The sequence below is a fragment of the Tiliqua scincoides genome, chromosome 1, assembly GCF_035046505.1.
Source record: "Tiliqua scincoides isolate rTilSci1 chromosome 1, rTilSci1.hap2, whole genome shotgun sequence".
Lineage (NCBI taxonomy): Eukaryota > Metazoa > Chordata > Lepidosauria > Squamata > Scincidae > Tiliqua > Tiliqua scincoides.
In genome coordinates, this window is record NC_089821.1 from 154,517,638 (window position 1) to 154,545,550 (window position 27,913).

At 41.8% G+C, this 27,913-nt stretch overlaps 1 protein-coding gene across 1 annotated transcript in view; it reads left to right on the forward strand.

The window, feature by feature from the left end:
- Positions 1–27,913, forward strand: part of LDAH (lipid droplet associated hydrolase) — an 89,757-nt gene that overhangs the window by 43,579 nt on the left and 18,265 nt on the right. Inside the window, exon 5 of the mRNA XM_066611705.1 lies at positions 16,413–16,653. Coding sequence (XP_066467802.1) covers positions 16,413–16,653 — 241 coding nt within the window. The remainder of the gene's footprint in view (positions 1–16,412; positions 16,654–27,913) is intronic.

Sequence of the window (27,913 nt, forward strand, 5' to 3'; positions counted from 1 at the left end):
TAAACTGCACCTATTCTAGACATACAGACATAATTATTTCAGTGAACCTTTCCAGGTGGAAGTCATTGAACAAATTAATTGCAACCTGATTTTTATGTGTGATGACTTGGAAGAAAGTACCACCAAACAAAGTGAAATTTACTTCCAAGAAAGGCTGTATAGGATTACAGCCATATTTAACCCACAATGTATTTTGAAAGGCTGATCATGACATTAGGAATTATTTCAGGAAAAATAGCAGGTACGAATGAAGTAACTGAACATGAAATATTTGTCAAGAAAACAAATTTCTTCAGGTAAAATTGGTTTCTAATTTTAAATTCTAATACTAAAAAATTCAAGATGTTCCAAAAAATAAAGGCATATTAGAACACTTGATACCTAAAGGCTTATAACTCTGTACTCCTCTTCAGTAAAACCTTACTGATGGTGTGTCTAGTTCCTTTTCAAATGCATGCAAAGTTAGAAATTTTTAAAAACCACTTAAAACGCTGCTAGGAAGTTACGTGGCATTAAAATAGCAAACATACAAAATTAGAACATAAAAGTAAAAGTCTGTTATTCCGCTTCAGTAGTCCAAGTGCAACATTACACTGAAGAGGAAATGAAGAATTTAAACCTCAGTGACTCGTTGAGTAAATAGTAGTAAATAGAATTCACCAGGCAATCTATTTACTTGTGTCACTTGTGTTTCGTTCCATTGACTTGAATAGAATTATGATGGAAATTAGAAATAAAAGAATTGCTCCCTCCATTTATATGCAAATTTCCATGCTCATCAGCTTGCATTGTTTTCTCTCTCACCATTTCCAAGTAATATTTTAATAACCAACCAAATATATTAGTTGTTTTTATTCTTCCTCTGCAAACTTTTTTTAAAAGAGCAGCACTTTTGCTATAATATACACTAGCTTGGTCTAAGTTATTTAAGGCTGTGATCTTTGCTAAAAAATAAACTCCATTATGACTGAGCTCCATTATGACCCTAACCCTTGGCACACCTCCTGCCTGTTCTTTCTCCGCCTCCTGCCTCCCCGTCCTTGAGACTGCTGAGCAGCGGAGGATGGGCATCCGCCTGGCGCTAGCCCAGCGCCAGCCAGCGCTGGGCTAGCATGGGCGCTGGCCCAGTGGTAAGCCTCACAGACATACCTTACAAGGATTGAACTCTGCTTTGCATACTTAGGAGAAATTAACTAAGAAATGGAGAGCTGACTTGTAGGTCTCCTAAAATGAATCCCAGAACTTGGAATTCTAACAATGGTTGAGATTTGTGTGTCAGCAATTTGGATATTATGTTATTAGTAAGTGTGCAGAGGCAGGTAGTGCCTTTTGCCAAATAATAATGCAGTGTTCAAATTGGCTATCACAGTGTTTCTCAGACTGTGGGTTGGGACCCACTAGGTGGGTCACTAGCCAATAGTAAATGGGGCTTACTCCAGGGTAAGTGTGGATAGTGTTGCAACCTAGGATTGTTGAAACTCTTCCTGCTTGATGTCACTTCTGGTGACATCATTTTCATTGGGCCCTGACAGATCCTCATTCTAAAAAGTGGATCCTGGTGCTAAATGTGTGAGAACCTCTGGGCTGTCAGATAAGGGAGATTAATAGGAGATATTTGCCAGCAGAGCTGGAAGAAAAGTCAACTGTTCAGCTCAGCAAAATCACAGAAGAACAATAACAGTCAGCTGTTTCCTGCAGGAGAGCATTTCAATAGAACCTTTACTGGGCAAGATGGGCAATGGGGGGGTGGAGACTGTGACAGCCAAGAGTGATCCAGCAGCACCACCTCAAAAAAGTGTGCTGAAGGTGGTGATCTGTTCCCTATCCCCTCCACTTACTGCTTCATCACACAAGCCCTTTAAACTAAGCAAGAGATGCAGAATGTACTGGGAGGGTATCCAGTGTGCCCTGTACTGCCTGCTTTGTTTAAAGGGGTGGCGCAAGGAAGGAGTGAGGTGATGGGGTCAAGTGGGAAGTGGATTGCAGTAGCTTTGTCCATGACCGGCTGGAGGGAGGTGGTGTCAGATAGGGCCAGCCCATCCATGAGGCTGACTGACGGTTGCCTTGGGCAGCAGATTGGTGAGGACATCCCCATCTGCCCACTTGCCTCCACTTTCCCTCTTCCTCCTCATCTTTACTGTCAATTCCTTTGAAGCAAGTGCAAGGATTTAAACCCTGCTAAGTTCTGTGGGCAGTTGCTCATAATGTGACCTGGATTTTCAGTCATCTACAGAAAGTTATAATTGTATTAATACTCTGAATTTTGTATGTTCACTACAATGGTGTAAGGTAGTGGTTCCCAAACTGTAAGCTGTGGCTCCCTGGGGAGCCTCAGAATCCTTGCAAAAAACCTGCTGCTTTATACAATATATTGGATTGCAGCTCTAATGGGAAGTTGCAGCCAATGGCCCAGTAGGTCAAAGGAGCCACCAGTCAAAAAAGTTTGGGAACATCTGGTACTGGAGATGACTACAAAAATATTGTAAGAGGAAATTGATCCTTTAGTATTTCTTCTTGCAAAACTATATGTGCATCCTCTGAAAATGCTGAAGGAACTCTGGGTCCAACAAAAAGAGTGTCTTTGCCAGAACAGTACATGTATGTTCTGTGTTTGTCAGAACATCTACTTTCTTGGAGTCTTGAAAATCCAAGACAATGGTTCTGTGGGGAGTGTTATACTGGGGGTGGGGATAAAATATCAACATGTACTTTTGCAGTGGAAATGGAAAGAATGCCTCCTGGAAAGTGGTCATTGATTTTCTTCCTTTCTTGTACTTTTCAGAATGGGAGTGACTGAAAGCTTTATGGTGTGTAACTGTGACACCACATTCCAACATAAGCTTCTCTGTGCCCATCTTCCAGCCAATGAACTACTATTCCTATCTTTTTTTCACTCTGCTTCTTTCTAATCTTTTACTGTTTATGCATTTTAATCATAATAGCAACAGATATTTCCTGGTTGACATTATCATACCATTGCAAATTCTGGCCCTTTCTCTGCATTCCACAGAATGATATTGCCCACTCCGAGGGGACTTAACTCTGGATGTAAAATGGTTCCTGGCCAATAAGAACTTTTCCTAATTTTTTTTTAATTCAAGTCAGATTGGGGGGGGGGATTGTTTGTATTATCTCAGCTTCAGGGAGGTTAAAAAGAAATCCACTATGTCCTCAGTGTTACAGCATTTGCATGTGAATAATGCAACTTTTATATTCAGTGGTGTGGCCTTTGCAGTGTGTGTTTAGGACAAGATCAAGCAATTGAGATCCACTGAATAATTAGAGGTGTTTTGTGGTTGACAATGGAAATGAAAAGGACATATGCTTGCCTTGGTCTGCTTTTGTGCAGCCAGGGATGGGACTCCTGTGTGCTCATGGTCTTCTGATTCCCCATTTCCCACTCTACACATAAAGTGGTTTGCTTTATGCGAGCGAGGAATTCACTATTCTTTAGCTTTGCATAGATGGACTCATCCTCTTTACTGAACAAGGAAATATTTAATTTGAGAACCTCTGATATAAATGATGAAATTTTTATATCGATTTAAGAATCAAACTTGGAAAAACAGTAAGATTTTATGCAACCAATTTTCAACATCTGCAATAGTTTTTTAACTCCTGTTAAATTTTATTTTGTTTGCAGTTGGTAACGTCAACCATGGAACTTCCCTATGTACTGCAGAATATTCTGTGTGATTTGGAGCACAAGCACAGCCCTGTTTGGGTGGTATTGTTACCTCTAAATGTGCAGTAGAACACACCCAATTCTCCTCCTGCCCATTGCAGAAGTTTGATAGGAGTGATCAATTTTCCTTGGGGGAATGTGGTGAAAATATCTGATTTATTCCCTATTTTTTTTCCCATTTTCTAACCTGTTTGGGACCTTTCTAGTAACTGGGTGGTGACATCATCATGCCACTGCCAATAACTTCTGCATGTTCAGGAGGGTGATGCCACTGTCACTGAATGTCAAGAGTCACTGTCCCAGATGATAGAACTTATAGCTACAACTTGTGTACAGATGGCACCTTGGTATCCACTGATTTGAATCACTACTGATAACGACGCCCACCTTTAAATGCCTTGTAACAAGGAAAAAAGCACCAAAATCCAATTTCCTACCTTCACACTGTTACATAATTATAATTTCATTCCACTAGATTCCATTATTCACCCCATCTAGTGGCTGAAAGTGGTATAGCATCTATACAAATGCATTCTGGGGTGACAGTGGAAGAGCGAGTAACCTGGAAGTGAATCTTTACAGCTATTTTTCCACTTGTTTGGTATCCACTGATTTTTTAGTCCACTGGGATAAAACATAATCCCAGTGGATAATGAGGCACAACCTGTATTTCTTTCTGAACCTAGCAGGCTAATTTTCTATTAAATTAGTTGAATGCGTGATAAGTGCCCTGCCTTGTTTCTGCAAATACATCCTTTCCACAGTTTAAGGATGCTAAATTGCCCCTTTGGGACTGGGGGAGGGGGCTAAGGGCTTCCTGCAGCCCCCAAGAGTTTGTCTGAAACATATTTTTGGTTAATAAGCCCAACCTATTTCTTTATTCACCTCACAGTAATGATCCACTGTTTCAGCACTTTTACTCTTGAACCTTTGAGAAGTCAGATGTGCTGCCTTCCCTCTTTTTCTTTTAGTAATTACCTATGAAAAAAGACTGTATAAGATTTCAAGTAGCAGAGAAACTTCTAATACTAAACGAAGGGTAGGTAGGCTGATGCTTTTCTTGCAGTCAGCAATGAGCTTGGATTGAATACAGCATCACAGAGGCTTTTGTGAAAAGCATATTATGCGTTCTGCGTTTTCAGCTCTCTAGAGGAGCAGTTGACCTGTGCCTGGCTACCAACTCTCCTTTCCCTCATCTCTCGTTGAGTTTGCTCCAGTTTGACCCTTAAGTGACAGCCTTGTCAAAGAACAATGGGAAGTTTGTGAAGACAGTCATCAGTTTCAACCTAGCACTTGTAAGAGACACACTGGTCTATTGTTTGCTTATTGAAAGACACCAAAGACTGGCTGTGTAAAAAAATATATATATATATATATATGTATATAAAGAATCTGCAGCAGTGATGAGGAGGGTGTAAGAAATATGGCATCTCATTGCATATAATGTACTTATATTCTCCCTGCACGGCGCAGTCATTTCTGTTCAGTTCATGGATGGGTGGAGAAATCCCACAAGTTTTTAATGCTTATTTTCATGGCAGGGCTAGCTTAGCTCACAAGTACAGACACAAGCTTTTGCAAGGGAATAGGGCTATGAGGAAACTGAAGCAGATAGGGAAATATAATCAAAGCAAATTGATTTTCAATCTAGTTTTGAACTGTTCCTGTTGTTGTAACTGTGTCTGCAAGTGAAATTTGTATTCAGATCTTTCACCTGAGCCATTTGGATACATGTAAATTGGCAGGAACAGCAGTTAATGGAGAAAGGGTGACAGCCACAGCAAAATTGTACTTTGAAATCAAACTTAGAAACTTGTTAAACTCTTTTCTTTTGCTGCAAAGCAGTTCATAAATACATTTTGCAGAAACATTGGATATTGTGCATAAATTGTAAATAAGAGCTAAGTTCTTTTTGAGTTACAAGTTCAAGCAATGTTGTTGTCCAAAATCTCATTGCATTTTTACAAGATTTGAACCAATCTGCTCTTTTTTTCCTGAGAATTCTGCAATAAACGAGCCACTATGGATTTGTAATTTAAAAGTTCTCTAGAACATTGCAGGGCTTTCTATGAGCAAGCTTTTTATCTCCTGGATTTAATCCAGTGCAGAGCTGGATACCTGAGTTGATTTTAATTGAACATTCCATATATTTCAAGTATGTTAAAAACAGTGAATTATTGAAGTCTGAGAGAGAAAGCTACATTGCATAATGAAAGAACAGGTTTGCAGCAACCACACAGAATTCAGCTAATTCTTTCTATCATTCTTTCTTTTCTGTGATTAACCACACAGCAAGAACGAACCAAAAGGTTTTAAGTTTTTACAAAGTCTCAGCAATACCCTGCTTTAGTTTGACCAGTTCTCATAGGTTAACACAGCCAAAGTTATTAGTGACTGCAGGAGGCTGAATATTCACAGAGGTGGTTTTCATTATGATGACCATTGATCTAGGACAGCCACTGAGATGGGATGAAAAATAAATGCTTGTCCTTCGTCACTGGAAGGTTTTTATTTTTGGGAACCTTGGAATTTCTCAGAAGGTTTTTGGGAGTTGTTGCATCTAAAGATCATTAATGGAGAGTAAGTTTCCTTTTACTGGAATGTTGTCCACTTCAATAATCTTTCCTGTAAATACGTAACTACAGGAAAGTTTGGACACAGTTGTCTTAAGGTAATAAATAGGTCCAAGAGGTATTCCTTATGTGCCACTTAAATTGATCGTGTTTCCTAAAACAAGCCCTGGAAATCCTCTGTGATGCCCAGGGATTCTTCAGCAAATAAGTCTATGAGGAGATACTTCTGGTTACTACCTACAGGTAACATGCTATCTGAAGTGATCTCTCAGTTACCATACTGAGGGATGTCATCTTTGCCTGGGCTAGAAAGTTTTTCTGTTTGCAGGCAATTGGCTGGTTTGCCCCAATTACCTTCCTCTCCTATATGTGCAGCAGCATTGCACTTGATGACATGCTGAAGAGACTGTATTTGGTTTTCCTCCTGCTTCAGGGAAAGTGTTTCAGCATCTTGCCACAGGTGCTCTAGTTGGAACCTTGAAAAGTTCCTTGGCATTTATTGAAGTGCTGCATTCATTGAAAGGTGACATTTCACTGCAGGGGAATAAAAGGCATTTAGTGACTGCAATGAAAAACAGAATTATTCAGAGGCTTGCCTATCTGTAGCTTGTCAACCGTGTCTGCAAACATTGACCAAATGCAAAGTGTGTTTCTGAGCATTAATCGGAGCAATGGAATGGTCCTTTGGGACAGGAGAACAAACTTTGCTTGACTGTAAAACTTCAGGAAAATTCAGGGGCTCTTTTTCACATTGGCCAATTTAACATTAAACTTTTTTAAACTGTAGTGCAGTGGTTCCCAAATATTTCTGATTGGCAACTCCCTTGACCTACTCGGCCATTAGCTGTGACTCCCCAATAGAGCTACAATCCTATACATAGTATAGGGTGGTGGGTTTTTCCTGAGGATTCTGTGACTCTCTTGGCTGGTTTCCAGGATTGTTGGTTTTATGCCAAATATTCCTCTTTCAAGTATAGGTTGAGTCTTATTATTTGTGAGGTTTCCGTTCCCAGAACTCACGTGGTTGGCAAAAATCGCAGTAAAGCAAATACATTTAAAAAACAATGTCCTTTTGCTAGGCGATTTAAAAGTGGTCCTACTGACCTTTGATGTAAGACAGTCATTAGACAAACAATCCATCCATCAGTCTCCAGGCACTTAGAAAGGCTTCACTCTGAGCCAGCAACCCCTTCCTTCACCCAGAGTGCAGCTCTGGGAAAGAATGCAAAGTGATTATCTTTCTTTCATGTGCTTAGGGGGAAGGGAGGGATCGCTTGCCTTGGAGTAAAGCTGTTCTAAGTATCTGGAGAGAGAATGATTGATGGATTGTCAACCAGCTGCCCTCTCTCACATTAACAAGGCTACTGTTAAATAACTTCGGGTGAAATCCTAAAGCGACCTTGGGCTGGCGCAAATCCCTTGCACTGGCCCAGGAGGGTTGCAAACATGCCATAAAAGCACATTTGCACCTCCTAAGAAGCGAATTGCGCCAGCGCACAGAGGCTGCATCCAGCCTCTGTGGTGGCTTGCCCCAGGTAGGTTGTGTTGGCTGAGCTTGGCCAACACAAGCGTCTGGGGAGGGCAGGAAAGAGGACAGAGGAAGGCGTTTGGCAGTGGGCAGAGGGCGATCCCGGGGGCAGGTTGGTGGGAGGTGGGACTGGGCCCTGGCTGTTAGGCCAGATCTCAACCCTATTCCCTGAGCAGCACTGAGTGCCTACAAGCTGCTTGCTCTCCTCGGACTTATGCCACCCCTGGAGGTGGTGCAAATCTGAGGAGACCCATTGGAGCGGCAGTGGCTTACCCAGGGCTAAGGGGAAGAGCCACTTTGGGGCCCTATCTTGCATTGGATACAGCATAGGCCTACTGGCCTGCCTGTTCCAGCACAAGAAAGAATTGCTGTGTTTTTTCCTTAATTTAAAGGGCCCTTCTTATCACATTGAGATAAAACTGTGGGTGAAAAATTCATGAATAGTTAGGTTATATCTGTACATTAGCTAAGAGTAATAAATGTGAAAGGTCCACTGAATCACAGGTGCCTATTTACTGATATCCTGAGAGATCTAATCTAAGTTCAACATATTGTACAAAGACTGGGTTGAAAGAAAATGAAATAGCTATACCTGATTGAGAATGACTAAGAGCTGAAGGTGGGTGTATTTTTTTTTTGTAAGCTGGCTTGGATTGTCTTAACAGTAGTAAATGTTTCTAGTTTTTTTGAAATCTCCACTGATTGCTTTTGAAAAAACAAACAGCATTTCCTTAGTTGGATGAACATGTTCTGAACACATTAATTTTAGGATCACTCATTGGCAGAGTAAAGTTTGGTTGACTTATTGTTTATAAACATGTCTTGATAGCCTAGCATATGAACCCAGATACAAATGAGGTTCTTTAACTAGACTTATGCTATAGTGGTGGCATTTTTATTTATTTATGTAGAGACACCATTCTTCTCATTTATCACACCACATGAAGAATTTGTAATCTAAGAGAATAAAGCAAACATGCTTTAAAAGATGCCAGTAATCTCATTATTGCTTTGACTTCCAACTACTGGCATAAGACATTACTATTGTTCTTAATATTCTATTTAAATACATAAAATGAGAAAGATGTTACTGCTCTGTCAGGGAAGGGGGGGGAAGTGACTCCTGGGAGAAGACAGGCTGACAAAGAGTTGTTAGCATACCAGCAGCACACCCTTTCCTAATCCCTTTCTCTTTACTGAACTAGCAGCTGAACGTAGGAAAAAAAGTTTTAATAGTTTGTATCTCCTCAAAGTAAGGGAATGTTTGTTCCCTTACCTCAGAGTTGCATTGCCCTAATGTCTGTGCTGGAAAGTGAGTTAGGATTGCACCATTAGAGCGCAATCCTAACCCCTTATGTCAGTGCTGGAAAGCACTGACATAAGGACAAATCAGCTCTGAGGTGAGGGAACAAACATTCCCTTACTTTGAGGAGGCTTCCGTGAGTGCCACCCAACTGCAGGATGCAGCACACATCCCAATGGTACCGCTATGCCAGTGCTAGAATGTTGGTTAGGATTTGGGCCTTAGTATCCTAAATTCTGATCAGTAACACTACAAACCCATTTGAATGACAGGTCAGATCTTAATCTTGAAGTCTTGTTCTGAAATGAGACTGTTAGACAATGCTTTCAAGTGTATTACACCTTCATCTCACAGATGTGACATTTAAAGCAGGGTATGTTTCCTTGATCCTACTAGTGATTTTGTGTGCTAATTCCTACATGGTTTAAACAAAACGATGATTCATGTGACACTGTGTCAAAAGTAGATCATAAATTACTGCTAAGGGCATTGTTACGTTATCTTTAAAAACTTGCAGCAGTTTTCACCTGACAGATAAGAACTTTCCCTCTGCCAAGGCAGCTAATGAACACTGGGAGTGAATTGAAATACATCAAAATGATGTGTTACATTTGACAGAAAAACCGCCTTGGGTTTCTCAAAGGGATCTTGGAAGAATGCATGATCAGTAGTAATCTGTTCTAAGTGCTTATGACATTTCCTCATTGTCTTTTCTCCCAGCTCTCTGATTTTAAATTATGCCTTCATTTTACATGCTAGAATTTTTTTTGCTATGGATCAGTGCTCTACAGTCACAAGAACTGTACTTGGATGCAGCTTCCCATTGCAGGGGTCATCGCAATGGATCAATTATATAAATAATGGATTGCTTCCTGTTTCTGCCAGCTGATTTGATCAGTCTGTGAAGTTCATTGGAACTTCAGGTTACATACATGGTATGGAATCCAACTCGTACATTCTTTTTGGCTGATGGTGATTACATTAACTGTTTGTGTACAACCCCAAATAATTCAAAGCAGGTTATTCAGCAAAAGCAAACAAGCTCCAAAGTAATTTCCTCCTCAGGAGTGGAAATGAACCTCAACCACCACTGAGTTTGTTACTGACATTGTGTGAGCCAACAAGCGGTTTCTGAGCCAGCTCCAGTCTCTGACGATATAGGGAGTAGTTAAGTTTTGTCAGTGAACTTAAACATTGGCTGGACTAAATTTCAGCCCAGATATCTCTAAATCAGCATCTGTGAAGTAAGGTTAGCAGACCGAAAAGAAGACCCTGCCCACTTTTTGAAAAGTCTCTGCATCTGGTAAGAGTCAGCACAGTGAGAACACAACAAGGTATTGTCAATTGATAGAGTGATGGTATAAATGATGAGAGGCTGCCTGTGCTGAAAACGAAAATTATTCCTGCAGCCTTGGCAAATTTGGCACTGCCTAACTGTATTTATATCTATGAAGCATCCCACCTACCCACCTCTATACATGCAGACCGTAGAATATTGTTTATGGGTTCAAATGAGGTGCCGGATTCCTGATTAAATGTTGAAGTCTCTAAAAAGCTGCAGTCACAGAATGTGAAAAAAAGAGATCTAATCATAAGTTTACCAAATTTTTAAGAAAGCTTCAGTATAGATATCTGAATCGGTGGATATGGGAGGATGGAAGATTGCCAAAATCTAGGCATGTCTAATCAAAAACAAGTGCCGTTGACTCAGTGGGATTTACATTTACACTGCATTGTCAGTGGTAGTGATAGGATTGGACTATTAGTCTTCTGTTTACTAGATTTATGTGTACCCTTCCTTGAGATGGAAGCCCTTGAATTCTGTTAACAGCTCCATAAGGCCTGTCACTTAATTGAAACCAGTTTTTCCAGTGGCCAGCTTTTTAAGGGTTCTCCTGCCCTTGAAATTCATTGTTAGGAGATTTATCTAAGGCCAAATGAATAAGTTCAGTACCACTGTTGAATTTCCTTTCATACATGCCTATCATGACAGTGAAGAAAGTAACTTGAGAACCAGAAGTCAAGACAGTGTTCGTGCTCTTTAGACCCTTCTCTGTTCCACTTCCCTTCAGGGCCTCAGACGTAACTGATGGCATTCAAGGTCCTCAAGATTTGGGGGGGGGGGGAGGCCCTGTCAGAATATTTCTGGAAGAATCTGGGGTAGGATCCATAGAGTCTGCCCTGGAGACAAATACAGCTGCCCACATGTCTTAAATAGCTGAATGACAAAGAGAATAAACATTTTCAAGTTTGCTTTTTCTATCTATGTGTTAAGCTTTCCATAATGATGTATCTTAGATAAAGCTCAAGTTGGATATGATACATGTATTTTTACAAACCATATCATAAATATTTAGAGAAGACGAGCGTTGCAAATTAAAGCTTGAGCTTCATCTAAGATACATTACTATGGGAAAACTTAACACATAGATAGAAAAAGCAAACTTGAAAACGTTTATTCTCTTCATAGGAAAACCAATTCTATGATCTGGGATACTGAAAACAGATAAAATTAAGCATAGTAACATTCATTGCTGATGAAAGTCAAACTCTGTTTTATGTGATTCAGCTTCAGTTTGTTTTAGAAGATATATGGACTTATTTTGCAAATGGCTCATTTAACTTCCATTTCTTTTAGTTGCAAAATCTTATGTATCTGAACTTAATGCCATTTGGAGCCCAATCCTAGCCATGTCTACTCAGAATTAAGTTCCATTATAGTCAATTGAGCTTACTCCAAGGTGTGGGTGGGATTGTAGCTGCAGTTACAAAAAAAAGTATTATAAATTATCAGGCCATTGTTGGGGGTGTGGCATTTCTTGGGCGTATTTTCTTTTTTGTGAGCTTGCAATGTAATTCCTGTTTATTGGAAATATGTACTTAAAAGTGTGTATAGTTTTGGTATTACAATATAGCTGTAATACTTCTGCTTGGTTATATGGAAGATACAGTGAAAAAAATCTGATATGAAGCTAATGGTGAAGATGAATGCAGGGTGTATCCAGAGTTAACAGTTCATTTAACGAACGTGCAATTCATCAACACAATCTCCCTCAGAGAATAGAAGGAGTGTTCTGCTTTCATAAGGATCTTTGGAATGAGGGCCAAATCCTATCCAGTGTTCAAGCAGTGATGCAGCTGCAATGCAGCCTTGAGGTAAGGGAATAAACCTTCCCTCATCTTGAGAACCCCTCTGTGACTGCCCACCCCTGTACAGGATGCAGCGCACACTCCATTGGCAGGTCTCCATCAACCCTGGAAAGTTGGAGGGCATTGGGCCCTCAGTGGGGAACTTGTATTCACAGAGTGATGCTCTGTTAACAAAAATGTTAGTCTAGATCAGCTATTTACTGTCTTCCTCATCTCATAATATAGTGAGGGTGCTAAAATTGTTGAGGCCCACCAACAGTTTTTGGACAACTGGCAAGGTACACCGCACTGCTGGTGGAGGGGCCCACATCCCCCAATGGTCCCACTAATAAATGACCCTCCCCCAAATTCCCCTGGCACACCTGTGGACCATTCATGGCACACCAATGTGCTGTGGCACAATGCTTGAAAATGACTTCTCTAGATGCTGATCATTGTCTATAACTAGGGTGCAAACAGCAATGAACTGGGAAAATCTAACAGTTGCCTGTTTAGCAATGAAGGTAGATGACTGACCTTTATAAAAATGTGGAGACTTGGGGGGGGGGGGGAAATTGACATACAATTTTGAAATGTGCACTTTGGGAACAAACTAATATACACAAATTACACAGGCCTACAAAATTGAGGGTCAGAAAAGTTTTTCCCAAACTTTATGATGGTTTGATATGAATTTGGGGTGCCAATTCCAAAAATGGCATCTGTTTTGCCCTAACACATGTAGTTTTGGAGACACGGCATAGCCTCTTTAGTGAATGGTTCAAGCAGCTTCCTCATGAAGAAGCCATGTTGTTGGCTTCCTCATGAGGAAGCTGCTTGAACCATTCACTAAAGAGGCTATGCCGTGTCTCCAAAACTACATGTGATAGGGCAAAACAGATGCCATTTTTGGAATTGGCACCCCAAATATACCCAGGAATTGGTGTAACATTTAAGGGAGCAAAATGTGTGTTGGACTGTGTTATTGTCAGTATTTTAGAGTGGTGATGTTCTGGCTTTTTTCTGTAACAGTGGATATGATGATCATGTTTTTAAAGATACTTAGGCTGGGTGCCTCAAAATTGTAAGGTTATTTCCACAACAATTTTAGATTCCACAAATCTAAAATTTTGTACACCCATAGGGTTGTATCCTAAGGTCGTCTTCTTCTCGTGAACATCTTCCATTATGATTCTCACCTTTCTTGCCAAGTGAACCATCCAACTGAATGTCTTCTGAATTTGTATGCTCCTGGAGATTTATGCTCATTCTAAGGCCTAAAAGAAAACTGATGTTTAAAATTTGCTAACAGTGCAATACTATGCATGCTTACTCGGAAGTAAGACCCAGCAGGCTCAATGGGGCTTGCTCCCAAGTAAAAAGGCAAGGATTGCAGCTGGGCAGCCCAATCCTGAGCTGCCTGCAGTGCCCAGGTCCGGCGGTTCCATGGCGGGCTCCTGCCAGATCCTGCACCTCCCGCACTACCGCGGGAGGCTCCTCGGGAGAAGGGGATGTTCGTCCCCTTCCCGCAAGCAAGGGAAGCAGCCCCACAATGGGGTTACGCACTTTAAAGTAAAGTAAAGGCACTCGTGTAGGGCGAGCAGCCCTGCCCAAGCGCCTGGGATCCTGCAGAGCTCAGCTCAGCGGATCCACCTCTCCCCCTCCCCGACACGCCTCCCATCAGCCCCTGGTCACGCCTCCAGCCAGCCTCCCCCCTCCCCGGAATGCCTCCCCCATGCCCCCGCCTCCTGTTCTGCAGCCTGGCGGTCCAGGAGACCACGGAGCTGTGGAACCTGGGTGACCGCTGCACGCTAACCCAGCGCCGGCTGAAGCTGGGCTAGCTCTGGCGGAAGCCCGGCAGTAAGCCCCGCAAACATGCCTTATGGCATGTTTGTGACTGAGGTCGCCTTAGGATCTGGCTCCAAGTCTGCTGGTATTAACAGTACTGTATTATTAATTCATATTTATTGAATAAGATGAAAGGACCTACTTTCAACAACTTGGCACCTAACCTTAGAAGAATGGGCAACAGAATAGGTACAGGGCAGGAGCTAGAGTCAACAATCAGTTACATTGTCTTTTCCCAAAACTGTGACTGCAATGCCAGTAAAGGCAAAAACTGTAACACAAGTGGAGAAAATTGCAAACTTCCAAAATTCAAATAACACTTTAAAAAAGTCTAAGTTGTGTTGATACATTTTAAGGCAATAAGCAAGGCAATAAGTATCAGCATGCAAAATTTGATACCTTTGTACCTTGTCTTTTTGGGTTGTATTAAATGTTTTTGGTTTTTTTTAATATCTAAACTCAGTAACATCAGTATTTGTGAAAAGAATATGAATGAGGAAAGTAGACGTGCCGATTTTGTGAAGAATTCTGAGCCAGGATTTTTTTTCCTTCAGATTTCACTACCTGTACCCCACAGCTAAATTAATTTCAGTTCTAACAATAGCAGGGGTTTTCCCTTTTCTTTTGTGAGAGGGAAATGGTGTACGCATCCACAGGTACTTCCCATTTTATATTCCGAACAGTTTGTTGTTTGGAAAAGAATAAGCCACACATGTGTTCTGTTATGTCCAGTGTCATGGTATGAATTGGCACCTATGATGCCATGGTGGTGGGGTGACGTTGTTTAAGGTTTGATCAAGGCTACCCTAATCCTATCCTTCCTCCCCCAGCTGGTGCAGTGTGATACATATCCTGAAATCAGGAACAACTCATCCTGATAGGGAGCTGTGGGACAGATTGCATTGCAAACAGATATATAAATGTATGTGAATAGGTACTCAAGATCAGTATTGAACTGAGTGTGGGCTAATACACTAGGTCATAATCTAAACAAGACCGAAGGTGCCTGTGGTCAGTAGGACTGCTGATCTGGCAGGCTGAGATAACAGGATGTGTGAAACGGCCATGTGCAACTCACCTCCCCAGAAAATACATCCATGATGATGTACCCACTCTGGCTAAACACACTTTCTCCAGCAAGTATTTGATCTGAATGCTATAGGAAGTCTTTATTTACCTACTTTGTAGTTCATGAAATATTTATTTTCTGCTCTTTCTTTAGTTTTGTTGCCTTAAGCTCAAATTGTATTTAGATTGTTGTTAGGTGTCTTATCTTGTGCGCACTTAGTGAAAGACAGGATATTAATATATATTTGGGGGGGGGGGTTATATGTATGGTATTTCTGTTCATGGAAGAAACTCCATTTGTGCAAAGGGGGAAGATCAATGAACACTCCCCCCCCACACACACACACACAAACAGAGCCACTTCCTCGAATGGAGAGGTACCCTGATGACCCATTCTTATCTGGGCCTTATCCTACCAGAACTCACATTCCAGCAGCACAAGGCCCTTTGCAGTGGTGCAGAAGCTGGCCTGCTGTTACATGTTTTTGGACCATGGCCACAAATGGGCAGAGGTGTTGTGCACATAGCAGTGGATTCTGGAGTCTCTGCTGCTCTTGGTAAGTTGAGGGTGGGAAGGGGGAGGATTGGGGCATTTCAGGGTACGGAAAGGGAGGGCAGGGGGTGTGTCAAGGAGGGAGGGGTGGATTCTGGCAGCATCAACATGCACCAGGATCCTATCCCCTCTTTTCAAACTCATCTCTCCCCTTTTCGCTCCTTGAACTTATACCAGCTATATAACTGGCGAAGGTCTGAGGAGACCCATGGGCCACCAGGAGGCCTACAGAGAGGTAAGGGGAAAATATTTGTCCTTCCCTCTCCCACACCTCCTAATTTCCCACCCCCCACACACATTGTCAACCATGGTGGGGGATAAGATTGGGCTGTTAAGCCATTTCTGCCCAATGTTGCATATATGCAACAGAGATCAAACGTGTACACCTGTGGACTGGGTTTTAATCTGTTTTCTGGAAGAGTGTGACCAGGGCATGTATGGACAATTGGATTTGAAAACTGGAGTACTCTACAGAATTGGATCATTAGTTACTTTACAGGGGGAGAGGCTTTTAAGTTTTTTATTAATAATTTGAATATTATTCAAACTTAATAACTTGTATAATTATTAATAATTTAATTAAGGGGCTAATAATTTTCAGTTCACTTCCCAAGAATGTACTAAAAAAAAAACCCTGTTCAGCCAAATAACAAGACACTCATGTAAGAGAACTTTTTCTTTACATCACACGTTGTTTACCCATTTTCCTTTACGTGGCTTTTCAGATTCTTCGCTGTGTGATGCTCTTCCCTACAATTGAACGCATGGCTCAGTCTCCACAAGGCAAGATTATGACACCACTGCTTTGCCAGCTTCGCTACATTCTGTACATGCCTATATACCTGGTGACGCTGCTCCCAGAAAGAGTCAAAGATCCCCTGGTCCGCTATGTACTGCGAGGACTGAAAATCCATGATGAATCTTCAATAATGACTTCTGTGGATTTAGTTAACATGGGATGTGTTGGTAAGTACAATCAGTATGTAATACATACTCGTATTTTCACTTAGTATTTTTGTCTAGTGCTTTCACAGAGAGATGAGTGTATGAAGAACTGACTGTCATATGTTTTATTAGATGTTAAGATAGCCATACTTTTTGAGATGGTTTTCAGTGTGTTTCAGTTCAACCCCTTAAATTGAAACAATGAAGGAAAAGAGAGCTCAGGGGAACTTAAAATGCCTCCCCCCCCCCAAAAAAAAAAAAAGAATAGGTGGAAAAAACTTGGCTATACAAAATAGCCTTCTGGGTAGTCTTTTTGTACATTGAATAATCTGGAGTTTGTGCAATTGTTAAGAACCAGTACACATACATTTATGGCATATTGTCTTACTATGGCACACTGTCATACTGTCTTTGTATGATCTCTATGGCGATCTCCACGGTAGCACTGAGAAGGATCACGTTCCCCTTCGGGCTCTGGATTTCTCCTCAACCTGATATCACATTAAGACCACATATCTAATATGTCACTTTCACCAGCTTTGTGAACTGAAGGCCACAAGGCAAGCCTTCCATCCAGTTGGGGGTCTGTCTCTTCACCAGCAGCCTATCCTTTCAGTTTCCTGAAGGATTACAAAGGGGGGGGGAGCATCTTGACTGACGCCCCCCTCTCTCTTGCGTGTGCAATTGGAAGACTGAGCATGGCATCAGACACAGGAGGCCATTTACTCTTTGTGTTATAGCACCAGGCAGCTGATTTGTTTTAATCAGCTCAAAGGAAAAGATTTACTGGGGATTAAAGTGAAAGGGGAAAAACAGATAATCAAATTCTGTGCTTGTGATCAAGAGGCAAAGTTCAAAATAAAGTAAAAACAGATTCTGACTAAGACTTCCCCAACTTAAATAGTTCACTTACAATTCAGCATCCTCATGGCCTGAGGGTAATAGCTTCTTGGGAGTTAACTGTTTTTTATCTGGACAGCATTACAGCTTCCATCACAGGTTCCCTGGCACCTTGTACGGTACACCACACCTCCTACACCTTGCTTCTTCTGTACATCCTACTCTTGAATGCAGTTACTCAGCTTTCTTTTATCCCATTTGAGGGTGACTAGTCCCCCAAGCTCTGATAGGCTTCTTTGAAATTAATGGATGTTAACAATTTCCACTCCAGAGATAGAAGAGTAAACGGAACAATGACTAGATATGAACTAAACCTAGCAAGGATCCAGTAAGATTTTGCTTGAGGCTTATTGTTGTGGAGCACTGGGGACAATGCTTCAAGATGGCATAGTCTCCAGTGCCTTTCTGACTGGCACTGTTCCTGCCCCATTCAGTAGCCGCAGCTTTCAGGATCAGTGTCTTCAGTCTGGACTCCCCTCTCTCTCCTTCTGTCCCACATGTGGTAATTTTTGAGGCATGCAGATTTTGTGCCATTTGTATGAACCCATGTGCTTCTATAATACAGATATGCCTAATCAGCTTCATGGACATCTGTTAGAATCAGTTTATGCGGGAAATAAATAATAGGGTATGGTTCATAGCTCTTAGATGTAGTTTCTGGCCAACAATGAATTTTTCCCCATACAAAAAGAAGTCTAGATGAAAAAGACAAAAAAAGTCTTTTAAGAAAAGTGAAAAGTTAAACACTTTTTGGGATATCTAAGAATCTATATATGTTTGTAATTTTTCTGTTTTGGAAAAATTGTCAGAAGAGCCACTTATTTCATTCATCATATCTTTATTATGCCGTATCTCCCAGCCTTCTCTCCCTCTTTTTCAGCTGTCCACATTTTGTATTCCTTTTCCTAACCTTGCTCACTTTTTTTTCTGCCATTTAAAACTGGCCCGTTGGGAAATACCTGTGGTTCTGTATAAGTTGTGGGTGGAAAAAGAGATCAACAAAATCTTGTATTTTCTGTTGCTATTTTTCATATTATGAAGAATATGTGGATACAGCATTTATAAAGGCCAGTAATGACTTGATAAAAAATACATATTTGAGTCGTTAAACTTGATTGAAATAGGGTGGGCATGCCAACTTCATTCTAAGGTGGGCACCCTCCATATGCTGTAGGTGCTAGTATGGGGACTGGAGCATACAGGCCAAGTAGACTCTTGGCCTGGAAGTCTACTATATTATTATAGTCTACTATATTATAGTAGTCTACTATAGTCTGTTATAGAAGTCTACTTTATGATAAAGTTGGTGTCTGCTGTCTGTAAGGACCTGACAAGTATGGAGCCATGTATGGTATGAGGTCATTGGAAGGAACACTGGAGAGAGAAATGTCCTTCCTGAAAGATTCCCCCATCCCGCCCAAGCTGGCAGATTGTCAGTAAAATATACCTGCTGGCTCCCTGCCACTGTTTCCTTTAAACTTTGTGGCCATGCAACGCAAAGCCCTGGGAAGCCAAGTTCTGTGCAGCTCAGACTTTAGTGTTCCTGGACGTCTGTCAACGACATGCAGCATCATTACTGTGTGTTCAGAAACACTGCTGGGCTGCTGTGTAGCAGCCAAAGGTGTCTGCACAGTGATGTGAAGCCTTTAGAAGGAAAATTTCTTACTGCTAAAGTGAATGGTGAGCTAAAATTCTTGCCGTTTTACCAGTTCTTACCATTCCATGATTAATTTAGAAAATCCACCAGAGGGCTGGATGAAGGATCTATGGAGTCACGATGGACTGTCAGTTGGCCATCCCTTGTATAAGGACTCACAGCCTGGAAGTCACAAATGCGTCCTTGGCCTTCAACGATTCCAGTTTTTACCACAGTGCATTCTGAAGCAAGGGCAGAAATTTGCTATGTTGTGATGGAGAAGATGGTTTCACACAAAAGGAAAAAGAGGCTGTAGGATTAGAGCAAAGCCCTGGTAGCTTGGCCAGTACCACACAGTGTAGGTTGCTCCCTTGACTCCAGTAACTGTACACCATTCTCGTATTTGGGCCTCTCTGACAGATCCTGAAATATCTTTGTGCAATTAGCCCCTATTGAGAATGACTGGCTTCACTTGGCTATATTCTGCTGGCTGCCTTAAATAAAATTAAGTACTCATTGATTTCAGTGAGCGGCCTTGCTTGGATATGAATCATTGCGGTTGACTGAGTTCAAAGGAAATGCCCACAAACATTAAGACTTTGAGAGAGAGAGAGAGAGTTTTATATAGTAACAAGCTTTCAGCCCTTCCTGCATAGGTCTAAGCAATCTCGGAAGTGCCATGGCCCATAGCATATGCTTCAGATTAGCAATAACTGACAGTATCTTGGTCAGCAATCTGGCCTATTTTAACTCGACTTTCCCATTCTATGAGCACGTGCAGCAAACAAAAATGGGAGCAAATGTTCTGAGCCTATCCTCCTGCCCTTTAATAACTCGTTAGGTATGGTTCAGAAATCCCCAGCAAATGAATTTATTCCTCTCCTCCAGAAAGTCATGTCAACTCATTAAAAAATGTATGCATGTTACCTTTGGCACAAGCCTCCATTTCATGGCTGTGATTGTCATAAAACCCATGATGAAGGGCAGCAAAGGCGGTCAAAGTTTCCTTAAAAGTAATGCATCTGCTAGAACAAGCTAGCCTGCCAGGGACTTGTTGCTGTGTCCAGAGCTTACTCACAACAATATGTTTTCTCTCCTCTCGAAAGGAAATGAGATTTAGAAAACGTAATTATAACAAGACCTTAAGTGCCCAGCCCGATTTCCGCCAAGGCCGAGAAGCAAAACACCGCTGAGAAGCAGCAAGGCCTGGAGCAACATCCGGGCTCTATTGCCGTTAATGGGAGAGTTGCCTTGGACTCTCCGGAATCCAGGTTGTGCTCCCAGTGCACGGGGAGACTTGAGAACTGAACACTCTAAAGTTTGCAGGCAACCAGTTGTGCTCCTTTCTGCTTTCCTTAGTGCTCATCTACCTTGGTGCTCATTCATGTAGAAATTATGACTTCTTTAAGCCGTATAAAGTTTGTATGTTTTCTTACATATTGTCTTTCGCCAGCTTTTGTTACTGGTGTGTTCTGAGTTCTATGTGGAACGCTAACATTCTTGGTGCTAAAATATTTAGCTATACCACTAGCAAACAGCAGCGTGGAAGACCAGTTTCCAGCTGTTTAGGGGCCTCCTATTTCCATATTTTAGGCCCAATCCTATCCAACTTTCCCGCACTGTGCCAATGGGATGTGCTGCATCCGGGGGGGGGGGCAACATTTGTTCCCTTACCTCAGGGCTGCCTTGCGGCTACATCAGCACTGGAAAGTTGGATAGGATTGGGTCCTTAGTGTATTGTTTGAAATGTAGTTGCTAAGCGAGTGAGCCATGAACCAGGTTCAGATCTCATATCACCAGTGTAAATGTGCTTATACTGGAGGGGAGGGCACAATTTGGACTTTTGATGCAGTCATTCATAGGAGAGAATCTGAATATAATATTATACTGACATTAGCTTTTCTCACAGTGGTAAACAGCATTGCTCTGTTCTGATCAGCTGTAACAGTGAATAAAGCAACCTTTTCATAGTAGTTTCCTTTGCCAGTTAACGGATAACTTATTTTTTGATGCATTGTCATGTCATCTTTATAACTCAATTTCTTAATGGACATCATTTCTATAGACCTTGTACGGTTCCATCTTAATTTATCCTGTACTATCTTTTACTGCTCTTCAAGACAAGTATATGCATTGTCTGATGTTGTAAGCCAGGGGTCTCCAAACCCCGGCCCGGGGGCCAGATGCGGCCCACTGAGCGCCTCTGTCCGGCCCGTGGCCAGCCTCTGATCCCCTGAGAGCCTCTGGCCCAGTTGACCAAACACAACCAGAGTTGTGCTTGTGGGGTGGGGGGATGGGGGTCCATTTAAGTGTGTGTGCTTTATTTCTTGGGCTGTGTTGGTGCTTGGAGAAATCCTGGACATTTGAGCCCATTCATTCATTCATTCATCACAGTCATTCCTCTAATGTATTTATTTAAATTGTATATTTAATTTTTTTCCAGCCCTCGACACCATGCCAGATATTTGATGTGGCCCTTCAGCCGAAAAGTTTAGAGACCCCTGTTGTAAAAAATAGAAGATCTTCTCTGAAAATGAGCTCTCAGATCAGATACTGTTGCAGAAACACTTCACTTTTTGTTCCCAATTTTGAACACTAGTAATTTAACCCTTTCCCCCATGTAATAATAATGTAGTTGTCTTGTAATTTATTGGCCCATCTTTATAGTGCCCTATAACCCTATGCCTGCTAGTGAGGTTGAAAAACCTTAACAAGAATCAGGTAATACATCCTTCCTCTGGACTAAAGAAACCACATCACTGCAACAATGATAGAGGGTGCAATCCTAACCGGCACTTATGCCAGTATAGGTGCCCTGAAGGAGTCGCAAATGTGGCGTAAAGCATGTTTGCGCCTCCTTAGGCGGGAGCCACGTCGGCACATTCAGATGTGCCGATGCACAGATGGATGCAGAAGCCTCCTCCACAGCTCCTATGCCGCCGCTTGTGTCAGCGCAAGAGCGCTGACACAAGCAGCGAAGGTAGGTGTGGGGAGGGAGCGTTTCTGGTTGGGGGAGGGCAGGCCCATGGGCGGGCGTGCCAGGAGCCAGGGGTGGGGCTGGATCCGGCAGTTATGCCGGATCTGAACCCCTGTCCCAGGGGTGAACGGAGTGGCTTCCTTGGACTTGTGCTACCTGCAGAGGTGGCGCAGGTCTGAGGAGAACCATTGGGGTGCACAGTCCTTACCCACAGATAAGGGGAAGAGATGAGCCGCTGCAGCCAACAAACCTGTGTTGGATGCAGTGCAAGCCTCCTGGTTTGCCTGCTCCAGCACAGGTTAGGATTGCGCCCAGAAAGTGATAGTAGAAAATTAGGGACAAGCAATGTAAGTTGAGATAACAGAAACTAAACATGTTTTTAGAAATCGGATATAAGTTTACAATCTTGTTAAAGAGATAACAGCAGACAGACTATGGAAACAGGTTGATATGGGTCAGTAGCTGGACAGAGAAGGGGTTTTGAACCAATAACAATAATATGTAAACATTCTTAGCAGCATCTAGAACAAAAACAGAAAAGTGTTCCAGCACTGATTTCTACTTCTAATGTTGTTTTTATGACTGACTAAACTGGTGGGAGTTTCATCCTTCTTTAAAATTCTATAGCATTTCGTGGAAGGATCATAATGTACATTTATATCTTGAGGAGAAGGGAAACTGGAAAAAAGTTTCATAAGTGGAACTGAAGGGCACGTTCACAAAGCAGATTTCCATGCACCAATTGTGTGTGTGTGTGTGTGTGTGTGTGTGTGTGTGTGTGTACTTCTGCTGTTCGCTACAGTGTAGTGTGGACTCCTTTGCTGTCTCTGTAACCGATTGGTTATAGTGGGACAATGCATGTGACCTTTAAGAGATGTATTCTGAGAAGCTAACCTTATAAGCACTTTTGTTCATCTTCAAAGATCCCTGAAATGTTTCCCTTTAAGTTAAACTCCACCAACTTTATTCAAATGAAGGAGGACAATAATTAGATTTTTCTCAGATTCTAGAAGTGAATTTAGTACAGATCCTACTAACAAAAGGTGAAGAGGATTCATTACTCTGTGTGGTGCTTTGCAACGTAACATATTTTGGTCCATTTTAAGAATTTGCAGTCTGAAAAATATTTTCCAGCAAATACGTAAGTAGCAGTTTTAAGGTGAGGGAAGACAGGTCTGCATCTGTGGGTCCATATCTATATAGCACAGGATTTATTGTCCACTCGCTTGACTGGCAAACTTCCTCCATTTGTTTCTGTAAAATTTCCACAAAAGCACAGACATTACATAATGGGTAAACACTGCAAGACTTTTTTAGAGAGGCAGGCTTGTAGGTCAGAGGTTAACGTCTGGATGACAGTGAAGATACAGATAAGCACAGTAAGCAAAAACCTCCCCCTGAATAGCCTATGCGTGGTTGTGTTCTGCAATCTTGAATCTGTGGCTTCTCTTGAGGAATTTCCTTGTTTGTTTAACCTGTTTATTGACCAGGGGAGTAATGGAGACAAGTTTATTTTATGATACTTGGAAATGGTGGAGGGGACCGCAGAAAAAAAAATCTTATCTTGGGAAACAGCATTGAAATTGTTATAAAAATGGAGTGCAAATAACAATCATCCTCCTACTTTCTGTTAAGACTTAAGTGAGCCTGGTAGCTGCCAGCTACCTGGGCCAGAATTAGGCAGAGAATGAGGCTGAGGGGCCAAGTCCCTTCTCCTCTTCCTTTATTCCCCTTACTTACTTTCTGACTCGAGAAGTCAGAGTTGAGGGGGGATAAAAACCAGTGCACAGCTTGTCTTGGGATCAGCATGAGGACGACAGAAAGCTTGTGTGTATCTTGCAGGTTCCTTTCCCTCCTGAAACCAAAGGTTAAGAGATCAGCTGCAGCTGAAAGCCTCTTATGGTCTGCTACAAGGCAGGAGTGAATAGAGGGGCAAGTGGCTAAATATGGGTCAATGGTTCCCCAGCCCTAATATTAAAATAACAGCAAGGTGGAAGTCCTAACTTTAGACAGGAATCAGAATTTATCATTCTAGTCCAGTGTCACCTCCACAACTTCCCTGGCCAAGCAGGAGCATCTGGAGAGGACAGGATGACCAAATCTCATGAGGCTGGGGACGAGAACCAGTTGTTGCCTCTCAGATTTGACGTGCCTGGACTTGTGAGAGAGGGCGGGAAGGCAAGGCTTTGGCAAACTGGAAGGACTTAAGCGGAAGGGGAGTAGGGAGAAGGAGCTGATGGAGGATGAAAGAAGGGAGATGAGCAGGGAAAAGGTGGAAATGGAAAGAAGGCCTTGGAAGCAGCAATCGAGAACAGCACTGTAAGCCATTTTATAAGCCATACTAGCCATGTATCCAACTCACAATGCAGTTCTAATTTCTTCGCCCACATTTGGCAGCATAGTAAATGTAGGGTGAATTGTCAACACGCTTAGATGACTGCCTTGTCAGACAGCTCTGCATGTTTCCTTTCAGCCCATGTTCCATAGGCCAGTTTTTTTTAAGTGAATTTAGGGCCCAATCCTATCCAATTTTTCCACTGCTGGTACAGCTGTGCCAATAAGGCATGCACTACATCCTGTGGTGGGGAGACAGTCACAGAGGCTCCCTCAAGTTATGGAAACATTTGTTCCCTTATCTCAGGGCTGCATTGTAGCTGCACTGGTTCTGGAAAGTTGGATGGGATTGGGCCCTTAGTCCTTGCATACTTCAAGTATAGATCACTCTGAGCAGAATGAAACAATGGTGGGTGGGATGTTAGAATTTCTCCTTCATTGCTTTTGGACATTACCAGCACCCAGATAAGGATTAAAGTTAACCAGTCCCTTTTTAATGTGACATTTCTATGGCATAGTTTATCTGGAGAAATTATGTTTTAGAAGTTGGTTTGGGGGGAAAAAATGATACAAAGGCCTAATTATCTCCATCCTTACTTAAATGCCAAAGAGATTATACTAATAGATTGTTTTCTAAGCTTCAAAATGATTTTTAAAACTAACCTGGGAAAAAACAGATTTTTCTCATTTTGAGGAATATCATTTTGAGAATGGTATTTGCAGAATAGGTTTTAAAAAAAAAAATTCAAACCCATAAAAGAAACGAAGTGCAAGTTAACATGGGCAATCTTTGTGTGTTTATCACAATGTATTATATCCATCACAGTGGTTTATGCTTGTAATGCATGGCCACAATTCTCTACTGGTCATGTACACGACATTTAGATGAAATATAGAACTCAAGTGAAGAATGTCTGTTTTGTGTCTCATGCGAGAGCTCACAAGGAGTAAATGTGAAAAGGGGAATAAGCATTAATCGAACGCTCCACATTATGATTTACCCTAACCCTCAATACTTGAAGGTACTTTCCATTCACTTCAGTGGAATTATCAAAGTGTGGGCATTTATTGTCATAGTCTACTGATACAATACATAGTGTTCTGTTTCTTCTCTCTCTGAGTTATAAATGCTCTATCATAAAGCTTCATGTCAAAGTCATTTAAAACAGGGTCTGTATCCTATTGCAAGAGACATCGTGGACCAGTAGACCCAGCCTGAACCCTAGTGCCACAGCAGCTAATTTGCCTCAAAATGGGGCAGTGGAAGAGTATGCAAACATGGAGGTGAGTTTCATGAAACTCAGGTGGAGGGAAGTTGCATAATATTAGGATATATTCATGGCTTTTTAGTAAATGACCCTTCCCATGGTGGCTGCAGCATGTACAGTAATGTCTGTGCTGTTCATCATGTATCCTTCACTGGGATTGTCCTCAAGTGCCCTCTGGCTTAGCACACTCACTGCTTTCAGAGTGCTGTGGTTTGAACCTGTCCTCCAAGCAATGTCATATGTGCGATGAGTGAAATTGTATTCCTCCCCAAAAGCAAAACACAGATGTTTCCTCACTCTGTGCTCACCTGAATTAAAGCATCATTGCGCCCACCATCTAATGCCTAGCTAGCTAGGAAACCTGAAAGCCGCATCCAGGATAGGATGTGTGAATATTCATGTACTTACCCAGTTCCAGTGCCTTGTGGCTGTTGCCCAGGTGCGCTATACCATTTGACATAAGAAATGATATTCCACAGCATATATTTTCAAAAGTATATATTTTCCTTACATGTGGAAACACATTATATTTTATCACCTGCCTTCCAGGAAAGGAGACCAAAGAATAACGGCCTTTACTGTTTTCACATTTCCCCTGCTACTGTTTATTTTCCTGTGTGATGCCTGACTAAAATGTTTGCTTAATGTTGTCAGACAACTCACCTTCCCAAGATGGCACTTAAGCATGGCTTGAAAGAGCTCTTCCCATCTGCTTTGTTCCCCCTTTTGCAAGTGAACTAGTTTCCCTATTTCAGAGTCAGATGCTCTTATTAACCTAACGAAGAGCAACAAATGGCTTTTAAAGGATTTATTATGTTTACAGACCTATTCATTTGTCAAAGTGACTCTACTTTATAATTTACCGTTTCCGAAAAAAAGGAAGGTGGGGGAGGAGTTTAACAAGGTCACTTTATTGCTTGTAAGTGCTTTGATTTCCCTGCAGATGCCTTGTGTGAGGGAAAAAAAATCCCATTTTGGTTTGGTTTTCGTAGTTATGTTTTTTGAAGAAAAAAATATTAGAAGCTGTCAGTTTTATTTCCATCATAAATATTACTCATGAAGCTTGAATGCTTTGATAGTGAAACTTGTTCATAACTTCCAAGAAATACGAAGCACAGTTTTTGGGGGTTTCTAACATCCTTCCTGAGGTTGTCATTTGGAGGAGAGCTCATTTGTAGTGACTCATGCAATGTGCTGTTAAGAGACTGGGAGGGGGAGAGAGAGGAGATTGAAAAATGCCCATATGCAAAAATAGTTCTGTCAAATGAGGGACATTTAGGCAAGATAGACCCAACCACACTAAGAAACCCACTTGGTTCCTTGGAGCAGCACTGTGACAGTGCCAGTGAAGATGCATGCAGCCCAAGGTTATAGATCAGGAGTGTCCAAAGTTTTTGGCAGGAGGGCCACATAATCTCTCTGACACTGTGTCAGGGGCCGGGGGTAAAAAAAAATTAATTTACATTTAAAATTTGAATAAATTTACATTAATGAATATATTAAAGATGAACTTATATGAATGAATGAAGGTCTTACATTAGCTCAAGAACTATAAAAGTTCTTGCACAAAGCAAGGCTGGCCTTTCCTTTGCTGCCACTACTGCATCACAGACATGAAACAGCAAGCAGTGGAGTAAGCCCTCATCCCACAACTCACACGAGAGGTCAAACAGTTGCCCTCATGCTGACAGCAATTGCATTGGGCCATTTCAGGCTTCAACAAATCTCCAAAGGGCCAGAGGCTTATTGGAGACTGGGGGCTCCCTGAGGGCCGCATTGAGAGGCTTCGAGGGCCACATGTGGCCCCAGGGCTGGGGTTTGGGCACCCCTGTTATAGATCAACAATATCTGGGAACACAAGAGTTCCTGAGGCAAGAGTCCACAAGAGTTCCTGAGGCACATCTCTCTGATGGTTCAAGGCAAGCAAAATCTCACGTGGCATTCGTAGGCTTCTATTTTCAGATCTGAAATCCTTGATATGACAACATTTCACTTCTAAATCTGTACTGAGCAGAAATTGTAATTGGATGTTCAACTGTATTAAAAACTCTCTGTGTATAGGACAGCATGTCAAGAGAAGGATTTTTATCTTGTTCTTCTTTATGTGCTGGTTTTTGTATGTATGTTGGGGGTGAGAGGTGTTTTTGGTTTTTTTTACATAATGGA